This window comes from Bufo bufo, chromosome 9, assembly GCF_905171765.1.
Source record: "Bufo bufo chromosome 9, aBufBuf1.1, whole genome shotgun sequence".
NCBI classification, from domain to species: Eukaryota; Metazoa; Chordata; class Amphibia; order Anura; family Bufonidae; genus Bufo; species Bufo bufo.
This window is the reverse complement of record NC_053397.1, coordinates 91,334,880-91,357,112: the sequence shown is the minus strand read 5'-3', so window position 1 is coordinate 91,357,112 and position 22,233 is coordinate 91,334,880. Positions and strand designations below refer to the sequence as shown.

The 22,233-nt window shown below is 42.4% G+C and overlaps 1 protein-coding gene across 6 annotated transcripts in view; it reads left to right on the top strand.

The window, feature by feature from the left end:
* CFH (complement factor H) overlaps window positions 1-21,602 on the top strand; it is a 1,589,177-nt gene extending 1,567,575 nt beyond the window's left edge. For all 6 annotated transcript variants that reach the window (XM_040407275.1, XM_040407278.1, XM_040407279.1 and 3 more), the window contains one exon: window positions 21,545-21,602. In XM_040407275.1, the coding sequence (XP_040263209.1) occupies window positions 21,545-21,567 (23 nt within the window). In that variant the 3' untranslated portion in view covers window positions 21,568-21,602. The remainder of the gene's footprint in view (window positions 1-21,544) is intronic.
* The last annotated feature ends 631 nt before the right edge of the window (window positions 21,603-22,233 follow it).

Genomic DNA, 22,233 nt, shown 5'->3' with positions numbered 1-22,233 from the left:
GCAAATAGGCCCCAATTTTTTTCCACTTATACACGCCACAAAAGGCTTTACAACATATAACTGCACCGCTGAATGGCAAATATATATTTTTTTACCATTAATACACGCCAAAAAGGGCTGTATTTTTCTCACGTCACCACACAACAGCAAATACTTTTTTTTTGCGCCACTAATACATACAAAAAAGTGCTTTAGAACATAGAACTGCACTGCTGAATGGCAAATATAGATTTTTTGCCACTAATAAATGCCAAAAAGGGCTGTAATTGTCATGAGGCGCCGGCTTCACGTTCTCCCTCCTCAGTGCCGCCGACGCCCTCCAGCTAGTATGGAGCGAGTATGTGCGCTGCGTCCTCGTCTCCACAGTAACGGGGGGCGGGGAGAACACGGCCGCACTCACCTCCTTAGCGCGGTCGGCGTCCTCCACTCCCATGGCAACTGTAAGGAGTCCGAGCGCCGAGCTGAGCACTCGGCGCTCGGATGGTTGCAGGGGAATGAGTCATGTGGCGCTGGCCACGTCACATGATTCCTCTTGCTGGGGAAGGAGTCATGTGGCGCTGGCCATGTCACATGACTCCTCTTCCCCACTAAATATACAGGCAACATGCTGGCCACAGGTTGCCTGTGAATAAGGTCCTATCCAGTGTTCATTAGTGTGATTCCGTGGCTTTTGAATCCTGACTGGTTTATCGTCTCCGTCCTTGCTTGCTCCTTGTGTCTGTTTAGCTTCTCCTGGTTTTTGACTTTGGCTTGTTTTTGACCCGTCTTTGCTTATACACTGGTAATGTAGTTATCTCCTGGTTCTGACTCGGCTTGTTGAGCATTCTATGTTTGTCTGTCTTGTTTGTCCCTCTGCATTTACCAAGGCTAGGGAATGCCGCCCAGTTGTGCTCCGTTACCTAGGACGGATAGTGCAAGTAGACAGGGACAGGGGTGTTGGTGGAGTCACTGGTGCACCATCCCCTCCCCCTCTTTGTGACAGTAATTTTCTCACTTCACCACACAACGGCAAATACTTTTGTTTTGTGCCACTAATACATGCCAAAAAAGGCTTTAGAACATATAACTGCACCGCTGAACGGCAAATAATATATATTTTTTTGCCACTAATACACTCCAAAAAGGGCTTTAGAACATATAACTGCACTGCTGAATGGCAAATAGACCCTTACTTTTTTCCACTTATACACTCCACAAAAGGCTTTACAACATATAATCGCACCGCTGAATGGCAAATAATATATATTTATTAACCTGTCCACTAGGTAGAGCAGGGGTATTTCACAGCCAAAAACTTGTGAATTTCACCCGACAATGTAACAGACAAATTAATGAAATTTATTAACCTGTCCACTAGGTAGAGCAGGGATATATCACAGCCAAAAATTTGTGATATGTAACACAACAATGTATCAGACAAATTAGTGAAATAAAATAAAATAAAATACGTAAAGGTTAACAAAAAATAATCTTGATGTATGAGATGGAGGTCCATATGGAGTAGGAGGTTGAGGAGGCGGTGGACGTAGCGGTGTAGGCGGAAGCGGCGGTGGAAGAGGACGAGGTAGCCAACACTGGTTTTTGGTTTACATTTTTTTATTTTATTAGGGTACACCCCAAAAGAGTGGGAAATATCAAAAATACAAAAACAAGCAATTGCGCTGTAGTATAACAATGGCTGGGTAAAGCCGGTATACATGTCTATTCTGCACAAGGTACGGACAAGTCCTGTGGGATCCATGCATGGTTCATTTTAATGAACGTGAACTGGTCCACATTGGCTGTGGACAGGCGGCTGCGCTTGTCTGTGATAACACCCCCTGCCATGCTAAACACACGTTCAGACAATACACTGGCTGCAAGGCAGGCCAGCACCTCCAAGGCGTAAAGGGCAAGCTCAGACCAGGTGCCCAATTTGGAGACTGAGAAGTTGAAGGGGGCAGACCCATCATCCAGTACGTGTAGGCATGTGCACACAAACTGCTCCACTATGTTGCTGAAATGCTGCTTCCTGCTAAGATGTTCCATATTAGCTGGTGGTGCTGGTTGTTGTGGCGTGCTGACAAAGCTTTTCCACATTTCGGCCATGCTAACCCTGCCTTCTGAGGTGCTGGTGGTGCCCCAGCTGCGTTGGCGACCTCTTCCTCCTACTCTGCCTTCACCTTGTGCTTCCACTGTGCCCCTGATGTCAGGTGGGAATGCTACCAGTAGTGCGTCTACCAGCGTGCGCTTGTACTCGCGCATCTTCCGATCATGCTCCAGTGACGGAATTAAGGACGGTACGTTGTCCTTGTAATGGGGATCCAGCAGCTTGGCCACCCAGTAATCGGCACAAGTGAGAATGTGGGCAACTCGGCGGTCATTGCGGAGACACTGCAGCATGTAATCACTCAGCATGTGTCCTCTGTATCCCCCCAGCCACGCACCAGTGATGGCCATGAGCTGGTTTGGGTGCCACCCTGCTGTGAACACCGTTCCTCCTCCTCCATCTCCTCCAACTCATCTTCCACCTCGTCATCCTCCAGAACTGTGCCCTGGCTGGACAATTGTGTACCTGGCGTTTGTGGGTGCAGGAACTCACCCTCGAAGCCACTTGTGAATGATTGGCCTGAAACCCTATGAAATGATCCCTCTTCCTCCTCCTCCTCCTCCTCCTGTGCCACATCCTCTTCCATCATCGCCCAAAGCATTTTTTCAAGGAGGCATAGAATTGGGAAAGTAACGCTGAGAACGGCGTTATCGGCACTGGCTATGTTGGTGGAGTACTCGAAACAGAGCAACAAGGAACACAGGTCTTGCATGGAGGCCCAGTCGTTGGTGGTGAATTGGTGCTGTTCCGCAGAGTAACTCACCCGTGCGTGCTGCAGCTGAAACTCCACTATTGCCTGCTGCTGCTCGCACAGTCTGGCCTTGTGGGCACGTTGCATATGAGGCGGTGAGCGGGAAGGCCGAAGTTACGCTGCAGCACTCACAGGCGAGCAGCAGGATGAGAACGCCAAAAGCGCGCACAGATGGCCTGCACTTTCTGCAGCAGCTCTGACATATCGGGGTAATTTTTAAGAAACCTCTGCACTACCAAATTCAGCACATGCGCCAGGCAAGGGATGTGCGTCAAACCAGCTAGACCCAAAGCTGCTACGAGATTTTGCCCATTATTGCACACCACCAGGCCGGGCTTGAGGCTCACTGGCACCAACCACTCATAGGTCGGGCAATTTTATATGCATGTGAAAACTTTGGAATATGTGAGTATAATAAAACTTGGTTACCTCTGAGTGTCGAGGGTATTGCACCATCTCTTTGTCCTTTTGTGAAGGTAATCTTGATCCGGTTTGGAGTGAGCGGTCGGTGGCTCAAAGCGAGATCTAACGTCAGCCTGGAGGTGGATAGCAGGTTCATTATATGTGAACTACGGACTTGCGATTCTGACAGCTGAATATGAACTCGGTCCTTCATGTTTATGGTTCTTCATTCCAACTACTCTCATAAACTGTCAATAATACAGCGCGGTTCCCGTATCTAACTTTTTGCTTGAGAACGTTTATGCCTCGCTTCAGGCTCTGATTGCACAGCGTGCAAACCACTCGTGTCTTGTCGTGAGCACATTGTCTGAAGAACTTCCACGCCAGGGAACTCCTTAGAGCTGGCTTTGGTGTGCTCGGTCCCTTGCTGCGGTGTGCAGTAGCAGGGGTACTGTCTAGGGGACGGCCGCTCCGCTTTTGCACCCTGCTCCCTCTTCTGCTGTGCTGGTGGCTCTGTGCGACCACTGCCTCTTCCTTCGAACTACACAGGTCACTCGCATGACCTTGATTCCATGTGGGGTCGAGGACCTCTTAGTCCTCCACATCATCTTCCACCCAGTCTTCACCCCTTCCCTCCTTGTCCGTCTGCACACTGCAGAAAGCAACAGCAGTTGGCACCTGTGTTTCGTCATCATCCAAGACGTGCTGCGGTGGTCCTCCCATGTACTCATCCTGAAACATAAGTGGTTGGGCATCGGTGCACTGAATCTCTTCCATTTCTGGGGCAGGGTTATGTGGATGGCTCTGCGAAACCCTGCTAGCAGAGTCATCAAAAAGCAGAAGAGTCTGCTCCATGACTTGGGGCTCAGACTGCTTGGCTGATTTGCAAGAGGGTGAGGTGAAGGACTGATGGACATGGGCTGCAGGAGACTGGGTGGGAGACAATGTGAAGGAACTTGAGGCACTGTAAGCCACCCAATCTACTATCGCCTGTACTTGTTCTGGTCTCACCATTCGTAGAGCTGCATTAGGCCCGACCAAATAACGCTGAAGGTTCTGTCACCTACCCGCACCTGAGGAACGTGTTTCACTTGTGCATGTAGCTGGCACAGATCAACCACGTCCTCTCCCTGCAACAGGAGCTCCACCGGCAGCACCACGACCAGGGCTACGTCCCTTATTTGACGCTCTCCTCATTCTTTGCATTCACCCACCAAAATAACAGTTAATTTATGTCAGGCAAAAAATTTAACCGCCTATAGTCAACAATTAAGTTCACTGAGAGTAAGGCAGTGTCGGTGTCATAAAGAGGAAACATTTCTTGAGATCACACAACAATGTGACAGGCGAATTTTATACAATTACTTCACGGTCCCAAAAAATGTTAATTTGTCAACCAACAATGTAACTGCAGTATTGACTGATTTCTATTTCACTGTGACAAATGCAGCAAAGGCCGCAAATTTATTATCTTGCCCAAAATGGGTGTTTTCTTTAATAACAGAATATAACAGCAGTATCTAACGCTTGCATTTCACTGTGACAAATGCAGCAAAGGCCACAAATGTAGTATCTTGCCCAAAATGGGTGTTTTTTTAATAACAGAATATTAGTGTCGTTTTTCAAGCTTGTATTTCACTGTGACAAATGTAGCAAAGGCCGCAAATGTAGTATTTTGCCCAAAATGGGTGTTTTTTTTTAAACCCACAATATTATTGCAGTATTTCACTGTGGCAAATGCAGCAAAGGTCCCAGATGTAGAGTATTGCCAAAAATGGGTGTTTTTTTAACCCAGAATATCATTGCAGTATTTCAAGCTTGTATTTCACTGTGACAAATGCAGCAAAGGCCCCAAATGTAGGGTCTTGGCAAAATGGGTGTTTTTTTAAATCCAGAATATTATTGCAGTATTTAAAGCTTGTATTTCACTGTGACAAATACAGCAAAGGCCACAAACTTATTATCTTGCCCAAAATGGGTGTTTTTTTAACCTCTTCAGGATACATGACGTACTGGTACGTCATGATGTCCTGGTACTTAAGGACACATGACGTACCGGTACGTCATGTGTTGTTCCAATCACTGCCACCCGGCCGGCGGTGATCGGAACAAGGTGCCTGCTCAAATCATTGAGCAGGCACCTCGGCTAAATGCGCGGGGGCACCTCGGCTAAATGCGCGATCGCAACAAACCACAGGTCAATTCAGACCTGCAGTTTGCTGCGCTTTCTGCAGTTTCTGATCCCCGGGGTCCCTGATTTTATGGCGGCGGGAGGTGCTGGAGGGGGGTTACAGGCGGTGTGGGAGTCGGGCGGTGCAGCAGGCGGGATCGCGATCCCCCGCCCGCCTCCTCTTGAATAATCATTGGTGGCCAGTGGGTATACCAGAGTGTCAGCACATTGCTGACACTCTGGTATAAACGGCTGACATCTGTGATGCGATGTCAGCCTCTTAACCCTTTTCATACCGCGGTCCGTACGGACCGCGGTATGAAAGAGCAGAGGTTAACAGTCAGGAGCTCCCTCCCTCTCCCATCGGGGGGCTGCTGTGCCTTTGCAGCCCCCAGACAGGATGGGATCACAGAGGGAGGGAGCCCCCCTCCTTACCCTTCCCCGTCTGCGCAGTTGTGGCCACAACTGAGCAGACGGGGAAGGTTCCCATGGCAACAGGACGCCTTCTCAGGCTTCCTGCTGTCCATGGTGCTGAACAGATCTGTGCTAAAGGCAGAGATCTGTTCAGACAAAGTGTAAGTAAAATACAGTACAATACACTATATAGTGTACTGTACTGTATTATACAGACATCAGACCCACTCGATCTTCAAGAACCAAGTGTGTCTGGGTAAAAAAAATGTAAAAAAAAGTGAAAAAAAAGTAAAAATCAAAAAACACATTTATCACTGATTAAAAATGAAAAAAAAAAAAATTCCCTACACATGTTTGATATCACCGCGTCTGTAACGACCTGATCTATAAAACGGTCATGTTACTTTACTCGAACGGTGAACGCCATAAAAATAAAAAATAAAAAACTATGATGAAATTTAAATTTTGCCCACCTTACTTCCCAAAAAAGGTAATAAAAGTGATCAAAAAAGTCGGAAGTACGCCAAAATAGTACCAATCAAACCGTCAACTCATCCCGCAAAAATCATAGCCTACCCAAGATAATCGCCCAAAAACTGAAAAAACTATGGCTTTTAGACTATGGAAACACTAAAACATGATTTTTTTTGTTTCAAAAATGAAATCATTATGTAAAACTTACATAAATAAAAAAAAAGTATACATATTAGGTATCGCCGTGTCCGTATCGACCATCTCTATAAAAATATCACATGACCTAACCCCTCAGGTGACCACCATAAAAACATTAAAATAAAAACGGTGTAAAGAAAGCCATTTTCTGTCATCTTACCTCACAAAAAGTGTAATAGCAAGCGATCAAAAAGTCATATGCACCCCAAAATAGTGCCAATCAAATCGGCATCTCATCCCACAAAAAATGAGACCCTACTTAAAATAATCGCCTAAAAACTGAAAAAAACTATGGCTCTTAGACTATGGAGACACTAAAACATTTTTTTGGTTTCAAAAATGAAATCATTGTGTAAGACTTACATAAATAAAAAAATTGGATACATATTAGGTATCGCCGTGACAACCTGCTCTATAAAATTACCACATGATCTAACCTGTCAGATGAATGTTGTAAATAACAAAAAAAAAAACAGTGCCAAAAAAGCTATTTCTTGTTACCTTGCCGCACAAAAAGTGTAATATAGAGCAACCAAAAATCATATGTACCCTAAACTAGTACCAACAAAACTGCCACCCTATACCGTAGTTTCTAAAATGGGGTCACTTTTTTGGAGTTTCTACTCTAGGGGTGCATCAGGGGGGCTTCAAATGGGACATGGTGTCAAAAAAAACAGTCCAGCAAAATCTGCCTTCCAAAAACCGTATGGCATTCCTTTCCTTTTGCGCCCTGCCGTGTGCCCGTACAGCAGTTTACGACCACATATGGGGTGTTTCTGTAAACTACAGAATCAGGGCCATAAATAATAAGTTTTGTTTGGCTGTTAACTATTGCTTTGTAACTGGAAAAAAAATATTAAAATGGAAAATCTGCCCAAAAAGTGAAATTTTGAAATTGTATCTCTATTTTCCATTAAATCTTGTGCAACACCTAAAGGGTTAACAAAGTTTGTAAAATCAGTTTTGAATACCTTGAGGGGTGTAATTTCTTAGATGGGGTCATTTTTGGGTGGTTTCTTCTATGTGAGCCTCACAAAGTGACTTCAGACCTGAACTGGTCCCTAAAAAGTGGGTTTTTGAAAATTTCAGAAAAATTTCAAGATTTGCTTCTAAACTTCTAAGCCTTGTAACATCCCCCAAAAATAAAATATCATTCCCAAATTGATCCAAACATGAAGTAGACATATGGGGAATGTAAAGTAATAACTATTTTTGTAGGTATTACTATGTATTATAGAAGTAGAGAAATTGAAACTTGGAAATTTGCAATTTTTAATTTTTTTTTAGTAAATTTGGTATTTTTTTTCTAAATAAAAATGATTTTTTTTTTTACTTCATTTTACCAGTGTCATGAAGTACAATATGTGACGAAAAAACTATCTCCGAATGACCTGGATAAGTCAAAGCGTTTTAAAGCTATCAGCACTTAAAGTGACACTGGTCAGATTTGCAAAAAATGGCTTGGTCCTTAAGGTGAAATAAGGCTGTGTCCCTAAGGGGTTAATAACAGAATATAACAGCAGTATCTAACGCTTGTATTTCACTGTGACAAATGCAACAAAGGCTGCAGATGTATTATCTTGCCCAAAATGGGTGTTTTTTTTAAATAACAGAATATAACTGCAGTATGTAACGCTTCACTGTGACAAATGCAGCAAAGGCCGCAGATTTAGTATCTTGCCCAAAATGGGTGTTTTTTTTATAACAGAATATTAGTGCAGTTTTTCAAGATTGTATTTCACGGTGACAAATGCAGCAAAGGCCGCAAACTTAGTATCTTGCCCAAAATGGGTATTTTTTAATACCAGAATATAACAGCGGTATATAACGCTTGTATTGGACTGTCAAAAATGCTGCAAAGTCCGCAAATTTATTATCTTGCCCAAAATGGGTATTTTTGTAAACCCACAATATTATTGCAGTATTTCAAGCTTGTATGTCACTGTGAAAAATGCAGCAAATACCCCAGATGTAGGGTATTGCCAAAAATGGAAGTTTTTTTAAACCCTAAATATTATTGCAGTATTTCAAGCTTGTACTTGACTGTCACAAATGCACATATGCTGTGCTGGTGCACTGAACTTGCATAAAATGGCCGCCGACGCCCACCTAACTAACAGACGGATAAAAGTTATTTTTCTGTGTCACTGGGCTCAGGGCAGGGTAAAAAAATTGTGCAATGCACCCACAGAACAAAATCACTGTAGATCACTGAGTTAACAAGCACTTCTGATAAAAAATTATTTCCTATTCTCTCCCTCACAGCAGCAGCATCCTCTCCCTACACTAATAAGAGCAGAGTGACTCCAGCTTATATAGAGGCTGGGTCACATGCTGCACTGGCCAATCACAGCCATGCCAATAGTAGGCATGGCTGTGATGGCTTCTAAGGGCACACGAGTTAAATGCTTGTTGATTGGCTGCTCTGCATTAACTCTGCCATTAACTCGCCGAACACCGAACCCGAACTTTTACTGAAAAGTTCGGGTTCAGGGTCCAAAAATCATAAAGTTCGGTATAAACCCGAACTTTAAAGTTTGGGTTTGCTCAACCCTTAATATGACCCCACACAAGTGCCCACCTCTAATTAGGAATTAATACCAGGCTCAAATTGCCATGCTATATTGTTACATTAGCTAGATGAGATTGCCTAAATAGATTATATCAGTAGCAATAAACAAACAATAATATGTAGCATAAATAATAATATAAGCAACACAAGAGGAAGAAAGTAGCTATCAAAGAAGTGGATGGATGAAATAAAAAAATGAGTGAGCTGTAAGCTTGGCCTGGTGCCTGTGGGGCAAAAGTCCCAATGCGTATTGTTGCCAAACTGGAGCTTCTTCAGATCAAATGATATGTAGACCTTTTCTATACATAGCACATGTAAAATAATTAACATACAAAATTAACATATACTTAACAATTTATATATAAATGTTTTCGGCATTTCTCAGCACCACAGCAGGGAGCACCACACACACACACACACACACAGACTTACACCCCATAAAGCCCCTCACACAGATCTGCACCCTCATGGCCCCAGAATACACCAAATGTCCCCCCTGCCTCACAAACTTACACCCCATAAATCCCAACACACAGATCTGCAACTGCATGGCCCCCAGAATACACCTAATGCACCCCCTCACAGATTTACACCCCATAAAGCTCCCACACACAGATCTGCACCCTCATGGCCCCCAGAATACCCCACATTCCCCCTCCCCTCACAGGAATAAGGTCCCCTTCCTCACAAAAAGCTACAGAAATGGAGTGGGTCATCATACAGCATGTACCCCAGGAATGCACTGCACACCACTAGACCCTCCTTCACATGGACGCTTGCAGGCATACACAACCCCTCTCTCCCAAAGTACCTCCACAAGCTCCAGCAGTCTGTGCACAAGGAAAGCTCTGTCACATTTGGTCATGTGACCATTAAGGCTGAGTTTACATCACCGTTTAGCTTTCCGCTCTTCTAATCTGTCAGAAGAAGAGAGAAAAAAAAAACAGGATCCTGTAAAAAAACGGATCCTGTTGCAATAGTTGTCATCCGTTTGAGCAATTTCCGTCTGAGATCAGTTTTTTTGGATGGAAAAAGAAGTACTGCATGCAGGCCTTCCTTTGTCTCCAAAATAGATCTCAGACGGAAATGGCTCAAATGGATGACAACTGATGCAACAGGATCCATGTTTTTACAGGATCCTTTTTTTCTTCTCTCTTTCTTCTTCTGACAGATCAGAAGAATGGAAAGCTAAATGGTGATGGGAATGTAGCCTAAGGAGCATGTGACCAGTGACATCACAAACCTCCTTCTAACAAATCCATCTTAGCTTCTACCCTAGAGCAGCAGTATGGTAAGTAGAAGGAGGAGGTGGCACCAAGCTCGCGCTCCTCACATAACATCCTGACGCTAGCTTCCTAACCTTTTGAGCATTGACTGAGGCTGGGCTTGCTGTAGTGAGGGGCCTATTGAGGTCCTGAGTGGGGTTGCTGTTAGGGTTGCCACCTTACCAGTAGTGGTGAGCAGCAGGGCTATATTCGAATTTGCGATATTTCATGAATATTTGTGCAAATATTCGTCATATATTTGCGAATTCGAGATTATTTTCTTGATTGTGAAAAATCGGCAATGTAATATTTGTGTAATGCATGCGAAATACAGGCGTGGGTCACTTTTGCTACATTTTCAAAGCTACTAGAAGCTTCCTGAGACTGGAGAAAATGGTTGGCACGGCAGAACATTAAAAATGGCTTTATATGCAGCTTTATATATTCGCAATTGGGCTAATTGGCACTAATGATGCAAATATTTTGGTGCAATATGTGAAACTTAGTAATAGAAATTAGAGGGGCACTCAGTATAAGGGAACCAGAGACGGTAGTTAAAGATAAAAATGTAATCTAAAATGAGAAACATCGCATCAATCACAGAAATAAAAACATCCATATATTAACACAGTAAAATATGTCAAAACTAGAGCAGGGCCCTGGAGGTGGCCTAATGGAAGTGAAAGTTCAAGGGTTCATAAGATATTCCCCTCTATCCAAATCAGTCCCAGCAGATCTTAATAAACCTAGATAAGGCTCCAAACTGCACGATTTGGCAGCGTCCAACAAAGGGTGTATATATAATACACTGTCCAACTTCAAGCCTCCACTGTAGGAGGATAGGCAGTAGTATCCAGTCCTGGAAACAATCTCTGTTCAGATGTTGTAACAGAATAGTAGCAAGCGTCTCTTACCCTATGCCGTCACTCGGCTCGATAGGATGAATCAAAGAAGCAGCCGATCACAGCTCAACGCGGTGTCCCACGTGGTGTGGAGTCAGAGCGTGACGTCTCACGTGACTCCTTAGCTAGAGCTGTAGTGACGTATTCAGTTTTCCTTGAGAGCACCACCTCAGTGCGAGACTAACTGTGCAGATCACCCCGACCGGCGTAGTTTCTTCTCGGTCACTTGTAGTTACTTGGGGGAAAAAGGCTCACTGTCCCAACTTGATCCAAACGCGTTTCAGGGTATACACCCCTTCCTCAGTGGTAAAGACAGTAAGCACTAGGCAGCCTTTTATATCCTCCCAAGAAGCCAGCCATGGGTGGGACTGATCTAATTGGGACATCATGAAAACCCGGTATGGAAACCGGTTCTCTTGGGTAGCTCAAGCCATATCAAACATCTAATCCTAGAAAATGCAGATGTATTAAAAAACATATAAACATAACAATATGAATGTCAGAACAATAAAAATGATAAAAACGCATGAAAAACACATGTACAGTCCCATGCGTCTTCAATGTACCTTCATGCGTTTTATCAAGCCAACAATAAAAATAAAATCCTCTGTTTTGAGAAATCCAGAGGATATATACAATGGTGTCCCCGATCATACCCCCATAAAATATTATATTGAATCATAACAAAATATATCATCATAAAATGATCTAGACATATCTAAAACATATAAGTGACAATGCAGATGTAATAATCATAACAAATAAAAAAAAACACACAAAAAACGCACATGCGGTCAGATGCGTTTTTGATGCGTCTCTGATGCGTTTTTCTCAAAAAACAATAAAAACCTCCTGTTGGGAGGTATAGAGGCCATGCAGGGTACTTAATTAACATCAGATCAAAATCTGAAAAACTTATATTCGTGAGAGGTATAAATCTCTATCCAATTCCTGCAGAGGGCCTATACAGGTCGAAAAGGGGAGGGGAGCAGGGCAGGGAGGAAGGAACAGAGTGCTGAGGAACAGCCAAACTCTGAATCTACATCACCACCCGGCTCACCCCCCAGCCCTCAAAGGAATCCAAACAATTCCCATTCAGCATTCAAACCCCTGGGGATCAGGGATTCGAATTCAAAAATACGGCGGGATTCCTGTCTGGACATAGCGGCCACATGGTTACCACCTCTCCATGGTTTCTTGACCTTCTCTAGTGCACAAAATGTCAAGGACGAGGGATCCCAATTATGTATGTCCTTGAAATGTTTTGAGAGGGAGTGTAATATATACCCCTTTTTGATATTAGCCAGATGTTCTGCCACTCTCTTCTTTAGTGTCCTCTTAGTCCTCCCTATGTATTGTTTACGGCATCCACACTGTAACAGGTAGATGACATCCATCGAATCACAGGTCAGACATTCATTAATGTCAAACCTGAAAGAATTCTGAGTCGAGGTAACACTGGTAGTTTTCCTCGCAAAGTTCGTCACCTTGCAATTCCCACACCGCCCACATCTGTGGAAGCCACCAGTTGTCAACCAACTGTGGCCTTCAGTTGGGCCTTTCTTAATGTTTTTCAATGTGGGTGCCACCTTTGCTGCCAATGTAACGGCTCTCGTGTAGGTGATTCTTGGATCTCTGGTAAGGGATGACCCTAAAGTCTTGTCATCCAAGAGAAGATACCAGTGTTTCCTAATGATTTTTTCTACTTGTCGGTATTGTGAATGATAGGGTAGGATCATCCTTAATATCTCATCTGTTGGGAATGTACATTTCGGGACAAAAAAGTCCTGTCTGTTCATATTTCTGACTTTTTCCAGAGCTTTCTTCACTGTCTGGTCTGGGTATTCTCTATCCAGAAACTGCTGACTGAGGGTAGTGGCTTCTTCTTCAAATTGCCTCTGGTCAGTACAATTATGCTTCAATCGCCTGAATTGGCTGACTGGTATATTAAGTAACCACTTGGGTAGGTGGCAGCTGGAAAAGCGAATAAAGCTATTCCTAGCTACCTCCTTCACAAAGGTACTGCATTTGATCGTGGATCCCTCTATCTTTACCCTAATATCTAGGAACTCAATTTCTTTATGACTAATCTTCGGGGTAAATATCAGATTTCTATCATTCATATTGATTTCCACCAGAAAATCATCAAGAGTCTCCTTTGTACCTTCCCAAATGAACAGGACGTCATCAATGTACCTACGCCATAGCACCAGACTCCCCCCCAACCTAGCCCTGATGGTCTCAAACTCCCACTGAGTCAGGAAGAGATTGGCATAGCTGGGGGCAAATCTGGTGCCCATGGCGGTACCAGTCAGCTGGAGATAGAAGTCCCGCTCAAATGCAAAGTAGCTGTGTGAAAGGATATATTCAACTCCCTCCAGAATGAACATTAGTTGTTCACTTTTCAAAGTATTGTCCCTTTGAAACTGTTTCATTAGGGCATCAATACCCATTTTGTGTTCAATCACGGTATAGAGGGAGCTCACATCAAGTGTGCCAAGCAGCCAGCCCTCCTTCCATTCCAGAGATTCAAGCAATTTAACAATATCCGTGGTATCTTTAATGTAAGAAGCGGTAGTCCTGACCAGAGGCTGAAGCCAGCGGTCAATATACCGCGACAGATTGGATGAAATAGAGTCAATTCCCGATACTATTGGTCTCCCTGGAGGACATTTCAGATCTTTATGGATCTTAGGGAGACAATAGAATACGGGAATTCTTTTTTGTGTTTCTATGATATATCTGGCCTCATGGTCCTGCAGGAATCCCGCCGTCGTTCCCTTCTCACAAAATGTCTTCAACTCCCTATGGTATCCCTCTGTGGGATCTCCTTTAAGTTTCTGGTATGTAATCTCATCTCTCAACTGTCTAAGACATTCTTCCCTGTATGCTTCTGTATCTAGAATCACTACCGCTCTGCCCTTATCGGCAGGTCTAATAGTGATCTCTTTTGTATCTTGTAATTCTTGGATCGCATCTCGTTCCATTCTTGTCAGATTTGGATTCCGGTTGCGACCCTTTAATGATCTTAACTCCTTTTCTACATTTGTTTTAAAGGTGACCATTTCCCCACTCATTTCCTGCCTTGGATATTTTTTGGATCTTACTCTTAGATCAGTATTGGAATATCTCCCAACACATAGAGCATCCGGGGCCGCATCAATCACCGGGTTTTTAAGAAAGTATTTCTTCAAACAGAGCCTGCGCATGAATTTCTCAATGCCCACATATGTGGAGAACTTATCTAAGGCCCTGGTCGGAGAGAACTTTAAACCTTTATTGAGGAGAAGTGTCTGTGCCTTTGTAAGTGTGGTAGTGCTGATATTAATTATGTTTGATGTTTCCTCGGTGGATTGTGATAATTTCTTCTTTTTTGCGTGTCTGCCTCTTCGTATCTTCCCCTGTGTCTGTGTGTTTGTTGATCCCTGTGGTGTGATTCTTCTTGTTGATTGTATGATTGAGGATATCGTGTCTGATTGTAATTGTGTCTCACTCCTGGTGTCCTTGTCTGATTGTCCCGATGTTCCGGGTAACGTTGTCTTAAATTGTAATCGTGTTTGTGGTCTATATCTCTCTGTGCAATCCCGTGTTTCCTTGGTGGGGAGGGTGTCCGTGTATGTTTCATTTTGGGACGATGGTGAGGTGGAGTCCCATCTAAAAAATGAGGCGATGATAGAGCCTCATATCTGTTAGTGACTGCAATCAGTGATTCATGTTGTATAATATCATTAGTATCGTTCGTAAGTCTATGTGTATCTCTATTGTCAATAGAAAGACCAGCACTCCGTAATTCCAATGATGAAGGAAAAGCTTTCTTTATTCGTCACCCATATGTGACGCGCGTTTCGACACTAATCTGTGTCTTTATCAAAGTACAGGTGATAACAGCTCAAATCAATATACAAATAACCCGCCTCCTAGCCACGTAGGTGATCACATGGTAGGGGACGGACTGAACCGCCCCCAGCCATGTGACCAGTCACGGGGCCAGAGCATCATACTGCTAAGCAACCAGTCCAAACAAAACTCAATATAGCCATGAGTGGAGTACGGTAAGACATGTATCTAGCCCATGTATTATTATCTATCAGAACAATATTTGATTCTTTATACATCTGATTTCAACAATTTATAAGTACCGATACATTAGAATTGAACCGTCTCCTTATCATGTAGAAGATCATATGATCACGGAGGTAGCAGTCCCGGTCACATGATTTGTCACATGACATAATATTGTTACATCACCGATCCAAAAAATGTTGGATCTCACAAAAGACATTTTAGCAGGTCTGCATGTATGTATGGACAGCAGAACCTATCACACTACCTAACACACTGCACTGCAACATCTACGTTCTATGGCACTGCTGTCTCTCTCAGAACTTTAAAAAAACTGTAGAAAATGGCTGCTGGGGAGTTTCTTATATAGTAAGGGGTAGGCAACTTTCCCATTGTTGCTAGGGATGTTGCTAAGCTCTGATAAAGATATTGAAGCCTTCTCATTGGCGAATATATATCACTATATTCTAAATATTCGCAAATTCTCGAAGGGCCGATATTCGCGATTAATATTTGTGCCCAACACTACTTACCAGCCAAGTTTACATAGGTTAAAAAGATTGGTGTGGTTTGGGGTATATTTTAAATTTTTACTCCTTTTTTAAACACAATATAACTTTTCACTGTTGGGGACACCCTGTTTATTTAAGTTTGATTTAGCCTCTATTTTTGAAGTGTTTCTGCTGGGATTAGAACTCACAACCATCTATACATTAACAGCAAGAACCTTAACCACTGAGCTATAGAGCTCAACGTTAAACTACTACAGATATATTATTGCTAAAAATGTAGTAGTTTCACATGTATTGTGTATTTATATATATCAAAAGTATCAGTATATTTTTTTAGTAATTGTATTTTTTTTTTAGTAATTACAAATGTATTTTGTGACATTATTTGTTTTTGCAATTACAAAAAAATATATGAAATTATACTTCTGCTGTATATGAATACATAATACATTGGAACCTGCTATTGAGTTTTTAGCCATAATATATCTGCAACAGTTTAAAATTGGCTCAGTGGTTAAGGCTCTTTCCTTTAACGTAGATGGTTGTTAGTTTAAATCTCAGCAAAAACACTTCAAAAATAGAGGCTAAATAAAACTTAAATAAACAGAGTGTCCCCAAGCATGCTTGGGGATACTCCTTTAATCTTCATAGCACTGACTCCATATACAGGGAGTGCAGAATTATTAGGCAAGTTGTATTTTTGAGGATTCATTTTATTATTGAACAACAACCATGTTCTCAATGAACCCAAAAAACTCATTAATATCAAAGCTGAAAATTTTTGGAAGTAGTTTTTAGTTTGTTTTTAGTTTTAGCTATTTTAGGGGGATATCTGTGTGTGCAGGTGACTATTACTGTGCATAATTATTAGGCAACTTAAAAAAAAACTAATATATACCCATTTCAATTATTTATTTTTACCAGTGAAACCAATATAACATCTCAACATTCACAAATATACATTTCTGACATTCAAAAACAAAACAAAAACAAATCAGTGACCAATATAGCCACCTTTCTTTGCAAGGACACTCAAAAGCCTGCCATCCATGGATTCTGTCAGTGTTTTGATCTGTTCACCATCAACATTGCGTGCAGCAGCAACCACAGCCTCCCAGACACTGTTCAGAGAGGTGTACTGTTTTCCCTCCTTGTAAATCTCACATTTGATGATGGACCACAGGTTCTCAATGGGGTTCAGATCAGGTGAACAAGGAGGCCATGTCATTAGATTTTCTTCTTTTATACCCTTTCTTGCCAGCCACGCTGTGGAGTACTTGGACGCGTGTGATGGAGCATTGTCCTGCATGAAAATCATGTTTTTCTTGAAGGATGCAGACTTCTTCCTGTACCACTGCTTGAAGAAGGTGTCTTCCAGAAACTGGCAGTAGGACTGGGAGTTGAGCTTGACTCCATCCTCAACCCGAAAAGGCCCCACAAGCTCATCTTTGATGATACCAGCCCAAACCAGTACTCCACCTCCACCTTGCTGGCGTCTGAGTCGGACTGGAGCTCTCTGCCCTCTACCAATCCAGCCACGGGCCCATCCATCTGGCCCATCAAGACTCACTCTCATTTCATCAGTCCATAAAACCTTAGAAAAATCAGTCTTGAGATATTTCTTGGCCCAGTCTTGACGTTTCAGCTTGTGTGTCTTGTTCAGTGGTGGTCGTCTTTCAGCCTTTCTTACCTTGGCCATGTCTCTGAGTATTGCACACCTTGTGCTTTTGGGCACTCCAGTGATGTTGCAGCTCTGAAATATGGCCAAACTGGTGGCAAGTGGCATCTTGGCAGCTGCACGCTTGACTTTTCTCAGTTCATGGGCAGTTATTTTGCGCCTTGGTTTTTCCACACGCTTCTTGCGACCCTGTTGACTATTTTGAATGAAACGCTTGATTGTTCGATGATCACGCTTCAGAAGCTTTGCAATTTTAAGAGTGCTGCATCCCTCTGCAAGATATCTCACTATTTTTGACTTTTCTGAGCCTGTCAAGTCCTTCTTTTGACCCATTTTGCCAAAGGAAAGGAAGTTGCCTAATAAATATGCACACCTAATATAGGGTGTTGATGTCATTAGACCACACCCCTTCTCATTACAGAGATGCACATCACCTAATATGCTTAATTGGTAGTAGGCTTTCGAGCCTATACAGCTTGGAGTAAGACAACATGCATAAAGAGGATGATGTGGTCAAAATACTCATTTGCCTAATAATTCTGCACTCCCTGTATGGCCACAGCCATAACTATAGCAGGGACTTCCATAAGCACTGAATCAATATACAGGGAGTGCAGAATTATTAGGCAAGTTGTATTTTTGAGGATTAATTTTATTATTGAACAACAACCATGTTCTCAATGAACCCAAAAAACTCATTAATATCAGAGCTGAATATTTTTGGAAGTAGTTTTTAGTTTGTTTTTAGTTTTAGCTATTTTCGGGGGATATCTGTGTGTGCAGGTGACTATTACTGTGCATAATTATTAGGCAACTTAACAAAAAACAAATATATACCCATTTCAATTATTTATTTTTACCAGTGAAACCAATATAACATCTCAACATTCACAAATATACATTTCTGACATTCAAAAACAAAACAGAAACAAATCAGTGACCAATATAGCCACCTTTCTTTGCAAGGACACTCAAAAGCCTGCCATCCATGGATTCTGTCAGTGTTTTGATCTGTTCACCATCAACATTGCGTGCAGCTGCAACCACAGCCTCCCAGACACTGTTCAGAGAGGTGTACTGTTTTCCCTCCTTGTAAATCTCACATTTGATGATGGACCACAGGTTCTCAATGGGGTTCAGATCAGGTGAACAAGGAGGCCATGTCATTACATTTTCTTCTTTTATACCCTTTCTTGCCAGCCACGCTGTGGAGTACTTGGACGCGTGTGATGGAGCATTGTCCTGCATGAAAATCATGTTTTTCTTGAAGGATGCAGACTTCTTCCTGTACTACTGCTTGAAGAAGGTGTCTTCCAGAAACTGGCAGTAGGACTGGGAGTTGAGCTTGACTCCATCCTCAACCCGAAAAGGCCCCACAAGCTCATCTTTGATGATACCAGCCCAAACCAGTACTCCACCTCCACCTTGCTGGCGTCTGAGTCGGACTGGAGCTCTCTGCCCTTTACCAATCCAGCCACGGGCCCATCCATCTGGCCCATCAAGACTCACTCTCATTTCATCAGTCCATAAAACCTTAGAAAAATCAGTCTTGAGATATTCCTTGGCCCAGTCTTGACGTTTCAGCTTGTGTGTCTTGTTCAGTGGTGGTCGTCTTTCAGCCTTTCTTACCTTGGCCATGTCTCTGAGTATTGCACACCTTGTGCTTTTGGGCACTCCAGTGATGTTGCAGCTCTGAAATATGGCCAAACTAGTGGCAAGTGGCATCTTGGCAGCTGCACGCTTGACTTTTCTCAGTTCATGGGCAGTTATTTTGCGCCTTGGTTTTTCCACACGCTTCTTGCGACCCTGTTGACTATTTTGAATGAAACGCTTGATTGTTCAATGATCACGCTTCAGAAGCTTTGCAATTTTAAGAGTGCTGCATCCCTCTGCAAGATATCTCACTATTTTTGACTTTTCTGAGCCTGTCAAGTCCTTCTTTTGACCCATTTTGCCAAAGGAAAGGAAGTTGCCTAATAATTATGCACACCTAATATAGGGTGTTGATGTCATTAGACCACACCCCTTCTCATTACAGAGATGCACATCACCAAATATGCTTAATTGGTAGTAGGCTTTGAGCCTATACAGCTTGGAGTAAGACAAAATGCATAAAGAGGATGATGTGGTCAAAATACTCATTTGCCTAATAATTCTGCACGCAGTGTATGTACATAGAGCAGGGACTCCCAAGCCATATATATATATGGAGTCAGAGCATGGACTCCTAAGCAGCTGGGAAGCCAGCAACCCCTGCCGCTCTCTTTCTAAGTCAGCAGTGACTGACGGAGGAACCAATGAAGCTGATGAAATTACTGTCAATGGGTAAAAAAAACAGGTACCGGCAATCTCAGCCCAATACCAGCCAGGCCCTCTAACCTGCGCAGCTTAGAGGGAACACTGCCACAGTCCCGGCTCTCTACTGCTTAGTCAGCTGGCACTGCAGTTTAAAGTGCGCTTTTCAGCTGTCCCCCCATCGCCTCCACGGACGTTCAGTTGAACAGCAGCACTGAAGCAGGGAGCGCCGGCAGCAGCCCTGGGCGATTGGCAAATTTGACACCCCCCCCTCCCCCCCCAACACTGGCTATGCGCAGATGTGTCAGGAAGGGAGGAATTGCAGAGCTACACAGCAGGGAATATAGGAATGTTTCAGGAGGTGGAGCCCATGTATAAAAAGTGGGAGCATGGGAGGATGAGCGGTATGTACCAAGTGATCACACATATTAGGCAGGGAGAGGTGCTTTGTAAATTATATACTTTTCATAGTAATTATAAGTGTTTTCATCATTGCTATTCATTTATTTAACATAAATTGTATTTCAGTATGCATTTAATTATTTAGCGACAGAATTATTCTTAAAGGTTATGTACACTTTTTGGGAGCATTCTTTTTTATTATTGCATTGTACTCATTTTGAGCTAAAATAATTTTTTTCATTGGTCTTTATTAAAAATATTACAGAGCTGACATGCTCTAATAGCAACCTTTGGATTTTCTGACTTGTCATTTGGGGAGCAGACACGTCTTATCTCTGCTCTCTGACCTTTTAAAGACTCATTATAGCTCGTTATCTTACTGATAGGAATGTGGCTTAAATAAGTGTTTAGATATAAACACTTTAGATATAAGTAGTTTAGAGATAAGGTTTATTAGATGACCAGCACTAAGTGAAAGTACCAGTCACACAGCTAGAAAAACAGTTAAGCCTTTGTGACAGAACAGCTCAATATTTTAAATAAAGGCCAATTACATAGTAACATAGTACATAAGGCCAAAAAAAGACATTTGTCCATCCAGTTTGGCCTGTCATCCTGCAAGTTGATCCAGAGGAAGGAGAAAAAAAAACTCTGTGAGGTAGAAGCTAATTTTCCCCACTTTAGGGGAATAAAAAATTCTTTCCCGACTCCAATCAGAATAAGGGCTGTTTCACATGAGCAGATGCCGTGCGTGACATCCGCTCCGTGAATGACAGCCAGGACCCGATGCAGACTGCAGAAGCACGGAGCATTAACATGATTGATAATGCTCCGTGCCTCTCTGTGATCTCTTTACTACGAAATCACAGTGAGATAAAGTTGTCACTGTGATTTCGTAGTAAAGAGATCACAGAGAGGCACGGAGCATTATCAGTCATGTTAATGTTCCGTGCTTCTGCAGTCAGCATCGGGTCTTGGCTGTCATTCACGGAGCGGATGTCACGCACGGCATCCGCTCGTGTGAAACAGCCCTAACTCCCTGGATCAACGACCCCTCTCTAGTAGCTATAGCCTGTAATATTATTACACTCCAGAAACACATCCAGGCCCCTTTTGAAAAAGAAAAAAAAAGATTTTTAGCAAAAATGAGTTACATGCAATCATAAAAAAATTGCCTCCAAAGGTGTACATAGCCTTTAATGTTATGGAGTACATCTTTCATTTTTCAAGAGCACTATAAGAAATTAAATCTGTGCTGTCATTGGTTTCATAAATCTGTCCCTATATCTTTATTTCTTCATAATTTATTTCTAACATTAGATACAAAGTACTCATTTTAATTTTTATTTTTTTTTCAGAATCATCAATGCGATTAGAGTAACTACATACAGGATGTAAAGTTGACGCCTGCAAAAAAAGAAAGAAAAAACAGGAACAAGACGCCTTTAATTATTTCTTTAGACAATATTCACTTTAATCTAGTAATAGCCAGTTGCTTTGTATTGTATTGTTTTAGTAAGTTTTGTGTGTCTCCAGAAAATAAATAAAACTGGATATTATATTTTATGGTGATATACATGTATTCCATCTGCAGTTTGTCCGTTTGATTAATACAAAGCAAAGCCATAATAACCCTGTATAAGGAAGGGTTAGTGGTTCATCCGTTTTAAGACTATCCGCAACAGTTCACAGATAAAACTGTTACCTGTCCTAGCACATATCTGAACAGTACAACATCCCTAACTGATCAGTTTAGAACATGCACACTGCACACATACTTGTTAAGGAATTTTCTGGAATATTCTGGCCTATCCCAGTGTTGGCACTAAGGGTATAAATAATCCCTACATGTTACAGAGGGTAAGCTCTAAATAAGACATCTTTTTTAATGTGCTACTTTATCTCTTTGTTATCCACAATATACTGTGCATGCAACAAATGCTTACCAAGATTTAATCTGAGCTAAGTGACTGTTTCTTTACTTTATATGCCTTTATATGGTATAACTGCTGCTGTATATGTATTTTATCATTGTTATTATTCAGTA